The following is a 20,137-nucleotide window of genomic DNA, read 5'->3' on the forward strand; positions in this document are numbered from 1 at the left end:
AATGGCGAATGAACCAGTGTCTACTTCCGGGATGTACTGACTCCCGTACCTAAAACGGCACACGGATGTCCTGTACCTGCAAAAGACCAGCACACACACACACACACACACAAACACACAGACACACAAAAACCTCCAACTTCCAGCGTCAGACCATGTTGCGATGAAGGTCTTTCCGAAACACCCGAAACAGTTATGAAACAATCTAAAACAACTCGTAAACCCACCGCACTCGGGATCCCTTGCCGTACCCCCCTCCCCCACCCCACACACACACACACACACACACACCGTAGCGAGACATCCTTTCGCTTGAAGCAACGGGGCACACACACACACAGAAAAAAAAGCGATCATCGGGTGGAAAGTTTTCCCCATTTCGGCAGACACAATAACCGGCACGCTTCCGCCGGTGCCGAAGCGGTGAGCTTCCAGAAAATTGTCTTCTGCCATCACAGCACCATCTGCGAGTGCCGGTGCGCGCTGCTGGACAGCACTGGAACGTTCCGTCCCAGAAGCGATTCCGTTCCCGGACAGCATGACAATGCCCTTCCGCGCCAGATCGGGAAGAACCACTTTCCCGGTAGATGAAAGCGATAGAGCACGACGCCATTTGTTTGTCCAGTCGTGTTAAGCTTTCTGTACGACCAAATGGGAAAACCGGCACCGGGGTGGGTGATACTGGTGCACAAAAAAAAGTGCTTCAAACCAAATTTTAATAATTTTTAATTTTCTTCTCTGGCGTAGTTTTTTTTGTTGTTGTTGTACCTTTCACTCCTTACCTCCGTTTCGTTGCTACCGATGCGACACTGAGTGGTGTGATGTTGACAACTCATTTCATTTATGGTTGTTGTTTCAGTTTTCATCCGCACTGTTGACAGTGCGGGGGCATGCGGACTACGACGGTAGTTAAGGGTTTGGAGTTTCAAGTGCAGAAACCGTAAAAGTTTTTACTTTTATTTGTATACAACCATTTATGTGAAGCACTGAGACAACGCCGAAAAGAAACTGAACTGAAATGGCAAATTTTCAACATTTATTTCCTTAAATTTCAATAAACCAAAATCCCACTTGTTCAACTAAGATTTTTTCAATGTTGCATTCCGCATACAAAAGTTCAATTGAAAGTTTTGAAATCAATACGTTTGTATTTATTAATTCTCTATATGACCAAAGTAGAGCATTTATAAAAGAATCAACGAAGAAACATCGATAGCATAAAGGTTGTAACACATTACAATGAAACGTTATTAAATTGTAAGTTGATTGTTTACGGTTTTTTTTTTTTTTAAATTGTTTTGTCATTATTTTAATTATTTTAAACTTGGAGTCATGGAATAAAAAATGCGACTACCTAGAAAGAAAACGATGACGGCGTCATGTTGCGCTGCTTTATGTATTTTTAATCATTTTCAGTGGAAACATGCCACTTGAACATACCAAACAAACAAAATGGTCACCCTATGCCCTATGCAATCAAATCCATTGGAAAAAAGTAGAATACTTTAAAACACATTTTTTTTAATACAAACCCAAAGGGATTGATAAAGGGGTGTAACGAATCAAATTAAATTTTGAAAGCATACATGTCAAGGGATACTCCATTAATCACGTAACGCTGGTAGCGGGAAGAGCGTTACCCGAACCGTTACGATTTGTTACATTGAAGAGTATAGGGTTTCTTACGTTATGCAGCATAACACCAAATGGATCTTAAATCACGCATCGTAATTTAGGTAATTTTAAGAAGCTTTAAAGTATGAAAATGCCTTCCAGACTGACGAAATTGAAAATACTGCAGCTGACGATGGATTTTAAATTACCGCCATCGACGTGCTTTGTGTAAGTGTTGTCACGCGACGTAATTTGCAAAACATCCACTTGGGTTTGTATTAATCATGCTGTAAACAGATCAATAAAATTATTTAATTTTTCAAATGGTGTTTTTTTATTGATTTATAAACAACAATTAGAAGGAGAAACGCAGTAAATGGATGACCCCTCACAAGAACATTATGAATTTTGTTGCCAATTTTAAAATAAATTTGGAATCATCGAATTATGTGTATTTTAAGTTTGGTAAGATAATCGCATACATTTGCTATATTAAGAAATATCAATAAGTATGAAAATGTTAGTTTTACGCATTGAAACAATAAAATGCCAGATTGCATCTTGTGTATTAAATTCTTGATAAACATTTTGTTTTCAGCAAAGAACTCACCAAATGACTTAAAAGTTCCCTGGAATTGACGGCGATTTTCCTTACTAAAACTTTATACTTTCAAGCACTGGAAACCAGCACCCTAAATATCCCGACAAAGTTAAGAAGGTTGGAAGATTTATGCCATTAAATCACAAATTCTATCAAAGTGTTAAATTTTCTAACAGCAAAACTTAAGCCACCATTTCGTATTAGCTGCAGCTTACAAAATCCCTTTTCCATTTACAAAGATTCCAAGCGTATCTGCATACAGCACACCCATTGTCCGTGCATTAAGTAATCCACTGCGCTACAAAAACCTGCAGCGGTAATACGATCGCCACGGTCAGCAATCTGCAGCAACGGAACGGTAAAATTTCTTTTCGCAAAAAAGCACCACACATGTAATCTTTTGAAAATTATCGGAAATCGGAAACGTTCATCGAAGCTCGTGGGCACGGACACGATGCATAAATCAACCTTTGTGTCCGAACCCGCTAACGGGAGCCGGTAACGAACCGAACACTACCGATCCAACCTCCAGCACTGCAGAACCGCATAAAAATGGGCTCATTGAAAGGATTTCCTATCACGTTTCACACAAAATAAAGCTTCTCGACTTCCAGAGCTCACCGGGCTCGGTGTTTCGTTATCCTTCCGGACCGCGCAGTAGAATGGGACAGAATCGTAGGTCAACACGTTACGTGAGTTAGTGGTCTTTGGCGTTTTTGTTGTTGGTCCAGACGACGTCCTACAGTAATGGGAAGCCATGCTAGCCTTGTGGTTTTTGTGTCTGAGCTTTCGGGCTGTTTTTTTTCACATGTCTGGCTAGCCAATGTCTCGTTCGATTCCATAGTCTAAACAACGGACGCCGGCAAGGATGCGCCGTTGCCGTTCGCGAATACAACGGAAGTGGTTCGAATGGTTCAGTTCATTCCAGTTAGCCCGCTTCGAAGCACGGACCAGACAGGAATTGCTGAAAGATGTCCTAATGCTTGTGCTGAACGTGCCAAACCGGGTGGATGCTTGCAGTGAAAGGTTACTGGAACCTTGCCTTAAACGAAAACGAAGCATAAATCCACTAGAAAAAGAGGAGAACGCATGTTTTTTATTTCTTCTTGTCTCTCCAGCATTTGCCGCTCAGTGGACTCCATTTCGGAGCATTATCTGTACCGAGCTTCCGGGAATGCTAGTGCCAACTGGATTTTCGTCGCTTCCAGAACTACCTAGACCTGCCCTGTCCGCTTCGTGGACACCTTTGACTTCCACCACTTTCCGGTACGGTGGACATAAATCTTGGCGAAATACGTTCGCCAATCTTGCACGACTCCGCGCTGCACTTGGGGCCATCGGGTTGAAGAAATCCCACTCGAAAATCACAGTCCACAGTGCGAAAGAAGTCGTAGCGAAATGACTGAAATGTACGCGACTGAGGAGAACCCAGCGGGCAGGAAATATAAAACGGACTGGCTGGCCTTGGAAGGACTTGCTGCAAAAAAACAAAACACAGCCACCGAATGCATTCCGTGCCTGTTTGACGGCGACCAGGTTCGAAAAAAGCGTTGCCACTTGACCAATGGTATTTCGGGTACCATCGGCAAGACGCACTGCCGTTAACGAGCACCGGAACCTGCTAGCGCCCAGTGGACAAACCCAAGCACAGTTCATGGAGCAACTTGAACCACCATAAACTCTCGCTAAGGTCAGGGAGCCACAGTTAAGTAAACGGGACCACCCGGCTGGGACCGCGATGATACTCCAGGCATGGACAATCAAGCGTTTGGCACAGTAAGCACGCTAACCGAAATGAAGGTGAAAACGATTCGGCAATGAAAGGAACACTGTAAAATCTTACCACCAAACGGAATAAAGAAGATGATGTTCGTGCACGGCAAAAAAGGAGTGGTACAAATATGCTTCCCTTTTATCGCGGTACAAATTCAAATTTCTGCTGGTGTCAATGATGTCAGTTACGGCAAAACTCGTCCCGTTGGTTGGTGACGTTGATTTGAGAAGCAAAAAAAAAAAACCGTGATACGGAATTTTGTAAATTTTCTACTTCACCAAAAGGACTGTGTGTCTCGGGCGCCGTTCTGTTTGATACTGTTTATTCACTTGTCAAAAGAGTTCATTTTACAATGCTCGGTATCGATTGTCCAAAGTGTCTAGTTCAGTTCTTACTTTGAAATATTTCATGAAACGTTTCCCTAACTATAAGTGCAATCAAATTCATGAAACTATTCCCTTTCAATTATTGCAAATTATTCCCTTTAATTTTCCACATACATAGAAGCATCATGTCCATTGATCAGTATATTACATTGGGCTCATTTGTTCCCATTAGCGAATTTAACGGGATGAAATCTGCACTAAGCCAAACCTGGCAACCATACATTCTTCTCGTGTAAAACTGAATTTATTTCGCCTTCCAACGTTCATTAAAATTGTGAAAATTCTATCAAATGCACATCGAACACCGGCGCACGCGTCGAACGCAACAAACCTCAACAGCATTGCTTGTAAACATCTACAACTCCACTTGAGAAACAACTCCGGTTAACCAACTCCCATCTGAATTACACAAAACAACGTTTCCACTGTGCCCGTTTTGCAGACTCAACATGACGTCTGGAACATGAACATGAACATGAAGGGCTGGACTTCAAGGAGATTAGAGACCGAAAGCGACTGATTCTTCTGTTTTAATGGCACTACCTCCGCTACATTACTTTTTTTCGTCACACTTCATTCACCCTTAGCTCGGGGACAGTGAGTTCCGAGTACGTGGGATCGAACCTAGTGGGAATTTGGTCCGGTCCTGTCGTGTGGATCCGGCACTACTTTCAAATGCACTTCCAAATGTTATCACCGTTAAATCATTAATTCCACTTAACACCTGAACTGTTGGCCATGCTTGGAAAGCTTTAGGCCATGGTGTGATCCGCAAAGCACGTAGATCACTATTTGTAACACGGAGCGGACAAGCAATGTCTTTCTCTACCGTTATCAATAAAATAGCAGTGAAGGAAAGTGCGCCGAAAAGGTGAAGATCAGACGATAACGGACATCCTATCGGACACCTTCCGAGTAAACGATCAGTCGATCAGGAACGCTTCGACAAGAGATACGATGTAGGCTACAAGATGGAACTCGAAAAGTATTGAAAACGTTATGGTAACGCGGCAATAAATTTGTACGAACTCTGGCTTAGTGACTTCCGCATGTGTGGAAGAACAATGAATCGCTATAATGACGAACTCAACGAACTGTACGACGACCTCTCTTTCGTACTACTTCTTTATCGACACAACAACCTCAAGAGGTCAATGCTTGCCATTTTCGGATTTTTTTCACTTTATTTAACACCGGGATAGTAAATAAGCCCTGCGTCACCCATGAATGAGCATCGTTATGTCATGAGAACAACACCGGATGACCCAACTAGATGGTTAACGATAAAAAATACTGAGAAAAAACAATAACTTGGACTTACTCCAAGCGACAATTTAACGGAATGACGCTTTAACGAAAATGTTACAAACAAGCGCATCCAAGCCGGTTCGAGCAAAAGGTTGAGGCATACCAAGAGGTTAACATCTGTATGCATAGCAACTTTAAAAGAAATTAAGGCGCAGACAGCGAAACAAGCGATTATGTGTCAGTGCTAAGGCCAAATGTGTGGTAATACATTTGGTTCAAGTGATCATACACTTTTGCTTAAAGTAAAACAAACTGTAAACATTCAGAATTCAGAACTGTAACATATAATTTGCAACCAAACAAAAACACAATAAACATCAAATAAACAATCAACTTTAAACAATATTTTGCTTGCTTCAGAACTAAATATAATCTTTGCTGATAAGGGCAAGTTGCGCCTAAAGCTCAGTAACCTGTGCCAATCACGCCGCCAACGTTGCATTGCGTTAGAAGACAATGAAGTTGAAATATTACGTTAGTCTTCTAGCATAGAAACTGTTTACTTCTTTCACTGTTATCAGTGGCAATTTGGCGATAGGAATGCCCCATTAAGAGCACAGCGACAAATATTGGTATGTATGGTTCATCCCATCATTCAGTGTGGCGAATCTTTGATTATGTCCATGATTCAGTTCAATCTTAGACGCCATCTGAAGCAGACGCAACTTCGCACAACGCTCGAACAACATGTGGCAGTTCGTAAGGTCAAGTATGCTTACGGTGATAATCTTCATAGGGGCTGCTCATGGGTAGGATTCAAGGCTCTAGTGATTGCAGTGTTCGCTACTTAACATTGGTTTGTGAATAAATGCCCTGTGGTGCTTCCGTTTCAGAATACTGGTTGTGGGCCCCAAATTCATTCGGGCCAACCAGGATTACACGGTTGTGATCAGTAACTTTAAGTTGAACATAAGCGAAGTAGGCCTGATGCTGCGCATGGACGGTCATACCATTAACGGAAGTAGTGTGCTGAACTCAACAAAGTCGGTTGATGTGAGGCGGAATATGAACAAAGTGATCACCTTCAAAGTAGGCCGAGCTAGATTCAACAGACAACTGAGTGGAAGTTGATCGTTTACTCTCTTGCAGATGCCTGCGGACTTATCAGCTGGAAATTACAAACTTACCATCAACGGGCAGCGTGGCTTTGGCTATCACCAGGAAGTTCCGTTGGTATACCTCGGTAAATCCATATCGGGTTTAATACAGATCGATAAGCCTGTGTACAAACCGGGCGATACGGTAAATTTTCGTGTGATAGTGCTAGACACTGAGTTGAAGCCTCCTGCACGGGTAAAGTCAGTTCATGTGACATTGCGTGATCCTCAAAACAAGGTGATCTGCGAGTGGACTTCCGTCAAGCTGAACGCCGGAGTGTTCGAGAATGATCTACAACTTGCGCCATCAGCAATGTTTGGAATGTGGAAAATCTCGGTACAGGTGGACGGAGAAGAGCTCGCATCGAGAACGTTCGAGGTGAAAGAGTATGTGTTGTCCTCGTTTGATATAGAGGTGATACCGTCCGGCACTCCGTTGATGGAGCACCGGGGGTTGAATCTGACAATTGCAGCCAACTATCATTTTCGCAAACCAGTGAAGGGATTAGCCAAGGTGGAGCTGTATTTGGAGGATGATATGCTGGACCAGCAGAAGGAGGTCGAAGTGTACGGCATGAGGCAGGTGGAGTTGAGATTCGTTGGACACTTTGATGAACAAGAACATCAAAAAGATGTGTTTGTAAAGACGACCTTCATCGAACAGCATACAAGTAAGGAGTTTGTTGTAAGAGTTTTGGATGTACTCATCATTTCCTTGTTCATTTGGTTTAGATCGTTCCGTGGTGAAAGGATCTCATATTACTATGTACAAGTACAAATATCGCGTGGATTTGATAAAAGATATTCCTTACTTCCATCCGGGACATCCCTTTAAATGTGCGCTTCATTTCCGATACCACGATGGAACACCTGCCAAAGGTATCACCGGTAAAGTGATCATACTCGATATCGAATATGAGAAAACTGTCACTAGTGACGATAACGGTTTGATCAAACTGGAGCTAAGCCCAGGGAACAACGTACAAGAGATGGTTATTACCGTAAGTGTATTTTCGATGCTTTAAACAAATTATACTCATGCACAGAAATTGATTTTACAGCTTGAAAACGATGACGGTTTCTACTTTGACGAAACAGTTCAAAATACAGGTGTGGTGTCAAATGCGTACATCAAACTGGAATTGAAATCAACGTAAGCAGAACTTAGTAAGAGCACGGATGTTGTAGTTATGGAGAATATTGTGATCTTCTATTTTCCGTCTTCATTTGAATCGTTTGGTGCAAGTCCAGGTATCGTGCAATGAACCAATGACGTTTTTCGTGTACTACGTAATGAAGAAGGGCAACATTATCGATTCCGGTTTCATTACAACGAACGAACAAAACAAATATCCCCTTCGGTTCATTGCTTCGGAAAAGATGATTCCGCAGGTCAAAATAATAATAGCGACTGTAAAGAACGACAGAATGATGTTTGACTTTCTGGACCTCGATTTCGAAGAGCCCCGTAACAAAGTAAGTAAACAGAAATCTTGTACTCTGTCAAGCGTTGGGACTTCTTATCATCGCAATTGTCACAATTGTTTATTTGTTTTGTTGTTAAATTTGTTTTAACCATAGCTTTTATTCCTGTAAAATGTACAGTCAATGTACAGTCTATCCTCGCTGGTTGATAATCACTCGAACTTGATAGTTGAGCTTTTAGCACCGTACACATTGAAGAGACACTACTAAGAACCGCCGCGCCTGACAGTTGGCGTCTTGGCACAACGGTCTTTCGTGTGATGGTCATCGGCGTGACAGCTACTATCACCACGGTCGTCGGTCTCGCTGACCGTTACGACGGTCGCTACAAGTTGTTTCAGTTTTTTAGTTGTCCATCATGACAGATTAGGGACTAGATGGAAAATACTTCGCATCGTATTGACTGAAGTCAAAAACTCAACGAATAAATCTGGAATATGTTCCAGTTCAAGCAAACTATATCGTACTAATTGGAAAGTGCAACCTACTTAGTTGGCAAGTCACCGAACTGTGGTGTTGAGAGCCCCTGGTTGTCATTTAATGTGCCTGGCAACCTGGGACGATATGACAGTTTTGATAGCGCGGGACAATGTAACGTCAGTGTCAATAAAGAGTGAAAGAAGAACAACGAGTTTTCGTTACTACACGATTTATTAAGGTGCCAACTAACAAATAACCCATCACTCTAACTACTAACAAACCCAACTAACAAATAACATAGACTCTACTCAAGAACACAATGATGTTCCATTAAACGTTGAAACAAAACATCGATCAAAAAATGATTCTTACTTCAAACCAACACAAACAATTGATAATCATGTCAGCCTCATTGAAAACGCAACAAGCCAGCTTTAGTTTACACATCTTCTGTATTCAACAGATCCGTTTAAACCTCAACAAACAGGAAGTAAAACCGGGACAACAAATAGAGCTCAGCTTATCCGGACAACGAGGATCATACGTGGGATTAGTTGCATACAACAAAGGTTTGATGTACGACAACAAGAACAAAGATTTGTTCTGGGAGGACATCATGCGAGTGTATAAAGGAATTGGTCCGAGCGTAGAGAATGAGTTTGACAAGTTTCATGTAAGTTCGAAAAATAGTTTGAGACATATTATCATACTTCATATTTGTGCTCACTTTGTAGAGTATGGGACTGTTTGTTAAGACATTGGATGATATCGAGTTTAATGAAGCTCACGATATGTCAGCACGGGATGGACATCAGATCGTGAGCAATGCGATCTCCAAAACAGTCTCGTACCGGACACATTTTCCAGAATCGTGGCTATGGCAAAATGTGACATTAGGAAAGTATGGTACGCATAAGATGATCGAGACCGTCCCAGATATGATGACGTCTTGGTACTTGACGGGATTCTCGATTCATCCGGAGTATGGTTTGGGCATCATTAAGGAACCCGTCCAGTTAACAACGGCTCAATCGTTCTACATCGTGGAAAATCTACCGTACTCTATCAAACGAGAAGAAGCGGTCGTTTTACAGTTTACTCTGTTCCACAATCTTGGAGGAGAGTACATCGCGGACGTGACACTGTACAATGTTGCCAATCAGACGGAATTCATAGGACGACCTGTGGAAGGTGAATATCGTTGATTTATCGTTGCGTTGAATGATTACACTACATTGTCTTGCTTCCAGACCTAAGCTACACCAAATCCGTGAGCGTTCCTCCGAAGGTTGGTGTACCGGTCTCATTTCTGGTAAAGGCACGAAAGCTCGGCGAGATGACGGTACGAATTGAGGCAACGATTAACACCAACCAAGAATCGGACGCACTGGAGAAGGTGATCCGAGTTATGCCAGAAAGTTTGGTACAGTCAAAGATGGAAACCCGGTTCTTCTGCTTTGATTCATACACCAATCAAACGTTCTTGATGAATTTATACATCAACTCGCAGGCCAATAGTGGTTCTACAAAGATCAAGTTCCGTCTGAATCGTAAGTATAAATTGAAAAGAGTTAATCAATATCGTTCCAATATAATGTTTGTTTGTGATTACAGCTAATTTGGCTACAACTGTATTAAATAACTTGAATTATCTGCTTGACGAACCGACCGGTGATGGGGAGGAGAATATGGTGAACTTTGTTCCAAACATAATGGTACTCGGCTACTTGCATGCTATTGATTCGAAGGATCAGGATCTGATTAATGATGCAACGTATTTGTCTCAAGAAGGCTATCACAATCAGATGCGCTATCGTCAGACTGACGGTTCGTTTGGTGTGTGGCATTATGGTGGCAGCGTGTTCCTAACCGCCTTCGTTGCAAAGTCGATGCAAGCAGCGTCCAAGTACATAAGTGAAATTGACACAGCTAAGGTCGAGAAGGCGTACGATTGGCTTGCCTCAAAGCAGCATTATACGGGTGGGTTCGATGAGGTCGGTTTCGTATTGTACAAAGATATGCAAGGTGGTTTGCGCAACGGAATTTCACTGACATCGTACGTGGTGACTGCACTGCTAGAAAATGAAAACGCCAAAGTGAAGCACGCGGTTGTGATTCAAAAGGCAATGAACTATTTAAGCAGGCAGGTGAAATACATAGAACATCCCTACGATTTGTCCCTAGTGACCTATGCGTTGATGTTGAATGGGCACAGCATGAAAGATAAAGCATTTAAAAAGCTCTTAGACAAGTCTACTGCCACGAATAACGGCACGGAACGGTACTGGTACACGGCAAATAGCATCGAGGCTACCGCTTATGCTTTGCTGTCTTTTGTCATGGCGGAAAAGTATGTGGACGGTATACCGGTGATGCGCTGGTTGGTGAACCAACGCTACGTTACCGGAAGCTTCCCGCGCACTCAAGACACCTTCGTGGGACTGAAGGCACTGACAAAGTTGGCGGAAAAAGTCTCTCCCTCACGAAACAACTACACTATACAGCTGAAATTTAAGAAGACTACGCGATACTTCCACTTTACCTCGCATGACCTCAACGCGTTTAATTTCGAGGATATACCGGAGGACACGAAGAAGATGGAGATCAACATTGCCGGAATCGGGATCGGATTGCTGCAAGTGATCTATTAGTACAGTTTGAATCTTTTGAATTTCGCGAAGGGCTTCCAGCTGGATCTTGAGAAACAGAACACGGGCTCCGACTACGAACTACGACTGAAAGTTTGTGCCAAATTCATTCCGAAATTATTTATTCCTCATTCGAACATGGCACTCATCGAGGTGACCTTCCCCAGCGGGTACGAAGTCGACCAGAATCCAGTGAAAGAACTGACTAACATAAATCCCATACATGTGAGAAGATTTCAATGAAAGTGAAGATAAACATGATATTCAATCAATTCAATCCTTTACAGCACATAGAGGTTAGGTATGGCGGCACATCCGTTGTCGTGTATTACTACAACATGAGCATCGAACGGAACTGCTTCACCGTGACGGCTTACAGGCGGGGCAAGGTGGCTATGAAACGTCCAGCATACGTAGTCGCTTACGATTATTACGACAGAAGTGAGTGTATTAGAAATGATGTTTTCACACTGCGGCACACATTATTTTATCGTTTAACATCTATTTCTTTTGCTGTTTAGATTACAATGCCATTGAAATGTACGAAGTGGATGAGCAACCTGATGAAGAATAATTGTATGTTTAACTGCATTAACTGTTAATAAAACATTCTATAACCGCACTTTAAAATTGTTGAACTGTTTATTGAGATTATCGATGGACCGATAGACTCCTTGGACGCCAAATTAAGGGTTAGTAAGGTAATTAAGGCAAAAGTAAGGTACGAGCTTAGACGTACAGTGGATAGTAACGCGGCTACAGAAATCAGTAGCCAAAATTTCCGGCTGAGAAGCGGCACTGGCGTCGTTGAAGGTGCGGCACGATTTCACGAAGAGGTCGGAAGAGCCAAATGATGTTCTCGTCTCCTCGTATTGATGAGCATAGCAGTCATTTACTAATCCAGCCGTGAAACCCAGTCTAGCGCGGTGAAGATTTTCCGCTAAACAGTGCAATAGTCGAGTCCATGAACCCAGGAACGAAGCGCGAAACAGGATTGTGGTAGGCCACCATACAATGTTTGCATCCTCAACCAAGGAACGGCCGAACGAGCAGTACAGCGTACTGATGCAAGTGGGGTCGTGGAGATCACGAGTCATTCTGATGTCCAATGCAAGCACCCTACTATTACTACCACGTGGTCAAGCTGGTCCTCGAAAGAGAGCCTGGTGTAAATATGATTCTTGACATATCTTCGCTGATCCATGGTCAATCCCATCACATTAACGAAATTTGTTGGGCTCCGTGAGCGGCTTGGAAGTGTTAAACCGTTGTGTTTACACCAGGAGATGAAATCATTCAAAGAGGGTCGCAGCCATACGTGGTACTCATGTTCACGTATTATCCGAAAGTTTTTCGCGTCGACCACCTACAAAAGGCATTTGGCTGCAGGTAGTACCGAACACGCTGTTCCTGTGGTGTAAAGCAGGAACAACAAAGGCCCAACGTTATTGCCCTGTGGAACACCGGACGAAACGTGAATAGGCCTTGACGTAGACGAGCCTATCCTTACGGAAAATGACCGGTCAGTGTTGTATGACTTCAGCCACAGTATTAGGATTCAGGGAGACCAAGCACATCGAGTTTCGAGTGGAAGGCCGCCTCAATATCAGTAGCAGACGTAATTCCGCGCAAATGCTAGTAGGGGTTCATTAACGGCCAACTCAAACCACCTTGCAATAGACGCAGAGCGATGTTGATGGTGACCATGATAGTTGATGGTGATGATGACCTTGCAGCCCTTCTTGTGAATAGTAGTCAGCAAGTGAATCACGAAAACTCTTCACGAGAAGCAAGGCAACTGATGTAGAACAACGCTATGCAATGATCGCGGGAATGCCACCAGAACCACATGAAGGCGCGGATGAAGGCTTGAGGCGGTTTGTCGCCCGGGTGGCAGACTCGAGATTGATTAACGATAGCATGAGAGGCAGCGCGTCGACTGTAGTATTGATGAGGGCAACAGCCACAACATTGGCATTGGTAATGTCAGATGCTCGCAGTGAACCTTGCCTTAAACGAAAACGAAGTATAAATCCATTAGAAAAAGAGGAGAACGCATGTTTTTTTTACTTCTTGTCTCTCCAGCATTTGCCGCTCAGTGGACTCCATTTCGGAGCATTATCTGTACCGAGCTTCCGGGCTTAAAAAGCGAAGCTGGAACTTATGCTTGAGGGGCCCCTGGAGAAAGTCTGACCGCGGCCACATGGGGATTGATCCGCCGCTGCCCGTACATTTGGCCAAAGTGACCATATACTCTTGCTTAAAGTAAAACAAAATGTAAACATTCAGAAGTCTCCTCATTTTGCTACCAAGCAAAAACGACTGCATAAGTAAATTTGCTCTCAGTTCCGGAAAAGGGGACGAAGCGTCTAAGGTGTTATAACCCGCGCCAATTAAACCGCCAACGTGGAATTGCATTTGAAAACCAATGAAGTTGGAATATTGCGATAGCGTTCTAGCATAGAACATGTATGCGTATCATCACCCGTTAATGTAGCAGGTCGACTGCTATCAATGATGATTGATCTAAGAGAATTCCCCATTAACGGCACAGCTTCCATGATAGCGATGCAAGCAGCTAACGGTTTAGTACAATCTTAGACGCCATCTGCAGCAGACGCAACTTCGTACAACGCTCGAACAACATGTGGCAGTTCATAAGGTCAAGTATGCTTACGGTGATAATCTTCATAGGGGCTGCTCATGGGTAGGATTCAAGGCTCTAGTGATTGCAGTGTTCGCTAGTTAACATTGATTTGTGAATAAATACCCTGTGGTGCTTCCGTTTCAGAATACTGGTTGTGGGCCCCAAATTCATTCGGGCCAACCAGGATTACACGGTTGTGATCAGTAACTTTAAGTTGAACATAAGCGAAGTAGGCCTGATGCTGCGCATGGACGGTCATACCATTAACGGAAGTAGTGTGCTGAACTCAACAAAGTCGGTTGATGTGAGGCGGAATATGAACAAAGTGATCACCTTCAAAGTAGGCCGAGCTAGATTCAACAGACAACTGAGTGGAAGTTGATCGTTTACTCTCTTGCAGATGCCTGCGGACTTATCAGCTGGAAATTACAAACTTACCATCAACGGGCAGCGTGGCTTTGGCTTTCATAAGGAAGTTGCATTGGTATACCTCGGTAAATCCATATCGGGTTTAATACAGATCGATAAGCCTGTGTACAAACCGGGCGATACGGTAAATTTTCGTGTGATAGTGCTAGACACTGAGTTGAAGCCTCCTGCACGGGTAAAGTCAGTTCATGTGACATTGCGTGATCCTCAAAACAAGGTGATCCGCGAGTGGACTTCGGGCAAGCTGAACGCCGGAGTGTTCGAGAATGATCTACAACTTGCGCCATCAGCAATGTTTGGAATGTGGAAAATCTCGGTACAGGTGGACGGAGAAGAGCTCGCATCGAGAACGTTCGAGGTGAAAGAGTATGTGTTGTCCTCGTTTGATATAGAGGTGATACCGTCCGGCACTCCGTTGATGGAGCACCGGGGGTTGAATCTGACAATTGCAGCCAACTATCATTTTCGCAAACCAGTGAAGGGATTAGCCAAGGTGGAGCTGTATTTGGAGGATGATATGCTGGACCAGCAGAAGGAGGTCGAAGTGTACGGCATGAGGCAGGTGGAGTTGAGATTCGTTGGACACTTTGATGAACAAGAACATCAAAAAGATGTGTTTGTAAAGACGACCTTCATCGAACAGCATACAAGTAAGGAGTTTGTTGTAAGAGTTTTGGATGTACTCATCATTTCCTTGTTCATTTGGTTTAGATCGTTCCGTGGTGAAAGGATCTCATATTACTATGTACAAGTACAAATATCGCGTGGATTTGATAAAAGATATTCCTTACTTCCATCCGGGACATCCCTTTAAATGTGCGCTTCATTTCCGATACCACGATGGAACACCTGCCAAAGGTATCACCGGTAAAGTGATCATACTCGATATCGAATATGAGAAAACTGTCACTAGTGACGATAACGGTTTGATCAAACTGGAGCTAAGCCCAGGGAACAACGTACAAGAGATGGTTATTACCGTAAGTGTATATTCGATGCTTTAAACAAATTATACTCATGCACAGAAATTGATTTTACAGCTTGAAAACGATGACGGTTTCTACTTTGACGAAACAGTTCAAAATACAGGTGTGGTGTCAAATGCGTACATCAAACTGGAATTGAAATCAACGTAAGCAGAACTTAGTAAGAGCACAGATGTTGTTGTTATGGAGAATGTTGTGATCTTCTATTTTCAGTCTTCATTTGAATCGTTTGGTGCAAGTCCAGGTATCGTGCAATGAACCAATGACGTTTTTCGTGTACTACGTAATGAAGAAGGGCAACATTATCGATTCCGGTTTCATTACAACGAACGAACAAAGCAAATATCCCCTTCGGTTCATTGCTTCGGAAAAGATGATTCCGCAGGTCAAAATAATAGTATCGACTGTCAAGAACGACAGGATGATGTTTGACTTTCTGGACCTCGATTTCGAAGAGCCCCGTCACAAAGTAAGTAAACAGAAATCTTGTACTCTGTCAAGCGTTGGGACTTCTTATCATCGCAATGGTCACAATTGTTTATTTGTTTTGTTGTTAAATTTGTTTTAACCATAGCTTTTATTCCTGTAAAATGTACAGTTAATGTACAGTCTATCCTCGCTGGTTGATAATCACTCGAACTTGATAGTTGAGTTTTTAGCACCGTACACATTGAAGAGACACTACTAAGAACCGCCGCGCCTGACAGTTGGCGTCTTGGCACAACGGTCTTTCGTGTGATGGTCATCGGCGTGACAGCTACTATCACCACGGTCGTCGGTCTCGCTGACCGTTACGACGGTCGCTACAAGTTGTTTCAGTTTTTTAGTTGTCCATCATGACAGATTAGGGACTAGATGGAAATTTGAACGATTGCGGAAAATACTTCGCATCGTATTGACTGAAGTCCAAAACTCAACGAATAAATCTGGAATATGTTCCAGTTCAAGCTAACTACATCGTACTAATTGGAAAGTGCAACCTACTTAGTTGGCATGTCACCGAACTGTGGTGTTGAGAGCCCCTGGTTGTCATTTCATGTGCCTGGCAACCTGGGACGATATGACAGTTTTGATAGCGCGGGACAATGTAACGTCAGTGTCAATAAAGAGTAAAAGAAGAACAACGAGTTTTCGTTACTACACGATTTATTAAGGTGCCAACTAACAAATAACCCATCACTCTAACTACTAACAAACCCAACTAACAAATAACATAGACTCTACTCAAGAACACAATGATGTTCCATTAAACGTTGAAACAAAACATCGATCAAAAAATGATTCTTACAACAAACCAACACAAACAATTGATAATCATGTCAGCCTCATTGAAAACGCAACAAGCCAGCTTTAGTTTACACATCTTCTGTATTCAACAGATCCGTTTAAACCTCAACAAACAGGAAGTAAAACCGGGACAACAAATAGAGCTCAGCTTATCCGGACAACGAGGATCATACGTGGGATTAGTTGCATACAACAAAGGTTTGATGTACGACAACAAGAACAAAGATTTGTTCTGGGAGGACATCATGCGAGTGTATAAAGGAATTGGTCCGAGCGTAGAGAATGAGTTTGACAAGTTTCATGTAAGTTCGAAAAATAGTTTGAGACATATTATCATACTTCATATTTGTGCTCACTTTGTAGAGTATGGGACTGTTTGTTAAGACATTGGATGATATCGAGTTTAATGAAGCTCACGATATGTCAGCACGGGATGGACATCAGATCGTGAGCAATGCGATCTCCAAAACAGTCTCGTACCGGACACATTTTCCAGAATCGTGGCTATGGCAAAATGTGACATTAGGAAAGTATGGTACGCATAAGATGATCGAGACCGTCCCAGATATGATGACGTCTTGGTACTTGACGGGATTCTCGATTCATCCGGAGTATGGTTTGGGCATCATTAAGGAACCCGTCCAGTTAACAACGGCTCAATCGTTCTACATCGTGGAAAATCTACCGTACTCTATCAAACGAGAAGAAGCGGTCGTTTTACAGTTTACTCTGTTCCACAATCTTGGAGGAGAGTACATCGCGGACGTGACACTGTACAATGTTGCCAATCAGACGGAATTCATAGGACGACCTGTGGAAGGTGAGTATCGTTAATTTATCGTTGCGTTGAATGATTACACTACATTGTCTTGCTTCCAGACCTAAGCTACACCAAATCCGTGAGCGTTCCTCCGAAGGTTGGTGTACCGGTCTCATTTCTGGTAAAGGCACGAAAGCTCGGCGAGATGACGGTACGAATTGAGGCAACGATTAACACCAACCAAGAATCGGACGCACTGGAGAAGGTGATCCGAGTTATGCCAGAAAGTTTGGTACAGCCAAAGATAAAAACTCGTTTCTTCTGCTTTGATACATACATCAATCGAACCTTCTTGATGCATTTGGACTTTAACTCGCAGGCAGACAATGGTTCTAGAAAAATCGAGTTCCGTCTCAATCGTGAGTATAAATTTGTATAATAGTGTATCCTTTTCATTTCACGCATCTGCTTATTTGTGTTTTCAGCCGATCTGCCTACCAATGTAGTTGATAACTTGGATAATCTGCTTGCACCTTCGTCTGGCAATGGAGAGCTAAATATGGTAAAGTTTGTACCGAACATCGTTGTGCGTGATTACTTGCATGCTATTGGCTCGAAGGATCAGAGTCTGCTCCATAAAGCTACCAATCTGCTGCGCCAAGGCTATCACAATCAGATGCGTTATCATCAGACAGATGGTTCGTTTGGTGCGTATCAAAATGCTACTGGTAGCGTGTTTCTTACCGCCTTCGTTGCAAAGACAATGCAAATGGTGTCGAAGTACATCGATGTGGATACGGTTATGGTCGAGAAGGCGTACGATTGGCTTGCTTCCAAACAACACAGCTCGGGAAGGTTCAATGAGGTCGGTTCCGTCATTCACAAAGGTATGCTAAGTGGTTTGCGCAACGGCATTTCACTGACATCTTACGTACTGATAGCGCTCCTAGAAAATGAGAACGCCAAAGTGAAGCACGCGGTTGTGATTCAAAATTCAATAAACTATTTAAGTGGCCACGTGGAAAACATAGAACATCCCTACGATCTGTCCATAGTGACATATGCGTTGATGTTGAATGGGCACAGCATGAAGAAAATGGCACTTGAAAAGCTTGTGGGAATGGCAACTCCCTTGAAAAAGGACGGGAAACTGTACTTGGACACGGCAAATAGCATCGAGACTACCGCTTATGCTTTGCTGTCCATTGTTTTAGCAGAAAAGTATGTGGACGGTATACCGGTGATGCGCTGGTTGGTGAACCAACGCTACGTTACCGGAAGCTTCCCGCGCACTCAAGACACCTTCGTGGGACTGAAGGCACTGACAAAGTTGGCGGAAAAAGTCTCTCCCTTGCGAAACGATTACGCCATACAGCTGAAGGGTATGAAGCCTTTAATTTATGGCTTCAAACAAATAACAATAACGGAAAATCTCCACATAAAACCTGAAGATATCTACGTTCAGAACAATAGAGACATACCGGAAGACACTGAATGGCTGGAGATCAACATTGCCGGTATCGGTTTCGGAATGCTGCAAGTGATTTATGAGTACAGTTTAAATCTAAATAATTTTGATAAACGACTGAAGCTGGATATAGAGAAACAGTACACGAGGTCCAACTACGAGCTACAGTTGGAAGTGTGTGCTAAGTTCGATCGGTTTTGGTCCAATGGAAGTTTGCACAAGGTTATGATCGAGGTGACCTTCCCCAGCGGGTACGAAGTCGACCAGAATCCGGTGAAAGAACTGACTAACATAAATCCCATACATGTGAGAAGATTTCAATGAAAGTGAAGATAAACATGATATTCAATCAATTCAATCCTTTACAGCACATAGAGGTTAGGTATGGCGGCACATCCGTTGTCGTGTATTACTACAACATGAGCATCGAACGGAACTGCTTCACCGTGACGGCTTACAGGCGGGGCAAGGTGGCTATGAAACGTCCAGCATACGTAGTCGCTTACGATTATTACGACAGAAGTGAGTGTGTTAGGAATGATGTTTTCACACTGCGGCACACATTATTTTATCATTTAACATCTATTTCTTTTGCTGTTTAGATTACAATGCCATTGAAATGTACGAAGTGGATGAGCAACCTGATGAAGAACAATTGTATGTTTAACTGCATTAACTGATAATAAAACATTCTTTAAACGCACTTTAAAATTGTTGAACTGTTTATTGAGATTATCGATGGACCGATAGACTCCTTGGACGCCAAATTAAGGGTTAGTAAGGTAATTAAGGCAAAAGTAAGGTACGAGATGAGACGTACAGTGGATAGTAACGCGGCTACAGAAATCAGTAGCCAAAATTTCCGGCTGAGAAGCGGCACTGGCGTCGTTGAAGGTGCGGCACGATTTCACGAAGAGGTCGGAAGAGCCAAATGATGTTCTCGTCTCCTCGTATTGATGAGCATAGCAGTCATTTACTAATCCGGCTTCAGTCTAGCGCGGTGAAGATTTTCCGCTAAACAGTGCAATAGTCGAGTCCATGAACCCAGGAACGAAGCGCGAAACAGGATTGTGGTAGGCCACCATACAATGTTTGCATCCTCAACCAAGGAACGGCCGAACGAGCAGTACAGCGTACTGATGCAAGTGGGGTCGTGGAGATCACGAGTCATTCTGATGTCCAATGCAAGCACCCTACTATTACTACCACGTGGTCAAGCTGGTCCTC

General features: G+C 43.1%; 1 protein-coding gene and 1 pseudogene across 1 annotated transcript; both read left to right on the forward strand.

The window, feature by feature from the left end:
* Positions 1–6,370: 6,370 nt before the first annotated feature.
* LOC128299691 (thioester-containing protein 1 allele S3-like) lies at positions 6,371–11,907 on the forward strand (annotated as a pseudogene).
* A 2,071-nt stretch (positions 11,908–13,978) lies between these two features.
* LOC128299702 (thioester-containing protein 1 allele S3-like) lies at positions 13,979–19,577 on the forward strand. The gene is made up of 12 exons (XM_053035740.1): positions 13,979–14,040; positions 14,125–14,320; positions 14,381–15,059; positions 15,121–15,389; positions 15,450–15,541; positions 15,609–15,864; positions 16,775–16,984; positions 17,046–17,502; positions 17,562–17,861; positions 17,928–19,216; positions 19,279–19,432; positions 19,513–19,577. The coding sequence occupies exons 1-12, from the start codon at positions 13,979–13,981 to the stop codon at positions 19,575–19,577; spliced, it is 4,029 nt and encodes a 1,342-aa protein (XP_052891700.1).
* The last annotated feature ends 560 nt before the right edge of the window (positions 19,578–20,137 follow it).

Source organism: Anopheles moucheti, chromosome 2, assembly GCF_943734755.1.
Source record: "Anopheles moucheti chromosome 2, idAnoMoucSN_F20_07, whole genome shotgun sequence".
Taxonomy (NCBI): domain Eukaryota; kingdom Metazoa; phylum Arthropoda; class Insecta; order Diptera; family Culicidae; genus Anopheles; species Anopheles moucheti.

Bases quoted from the DNA above. Each gene is read 5' to 3' on its own strand.
- LOC128299702 (XM_053035740.1), top strand. From the start codon at position 13,979: ATGTGGCAGTTCATAAGGTCAAGTATGCTTACGGTGATAATCTTCATA. The intron at 15,060-15,120 runs GTAAGGAGTTTG...CATTTGGTTTAG, and splicing joins CTTCATCGAACAGCATACAA to ATCGTTCCGTGGTGAAAGGA. The intron at 15,390-15,449 runs GTAAGTGTATAT...TTGATTTTACAG, and splicing joins TACAAGAGATGGTTATTACC to CTTGAAAACGATGACGGTTT.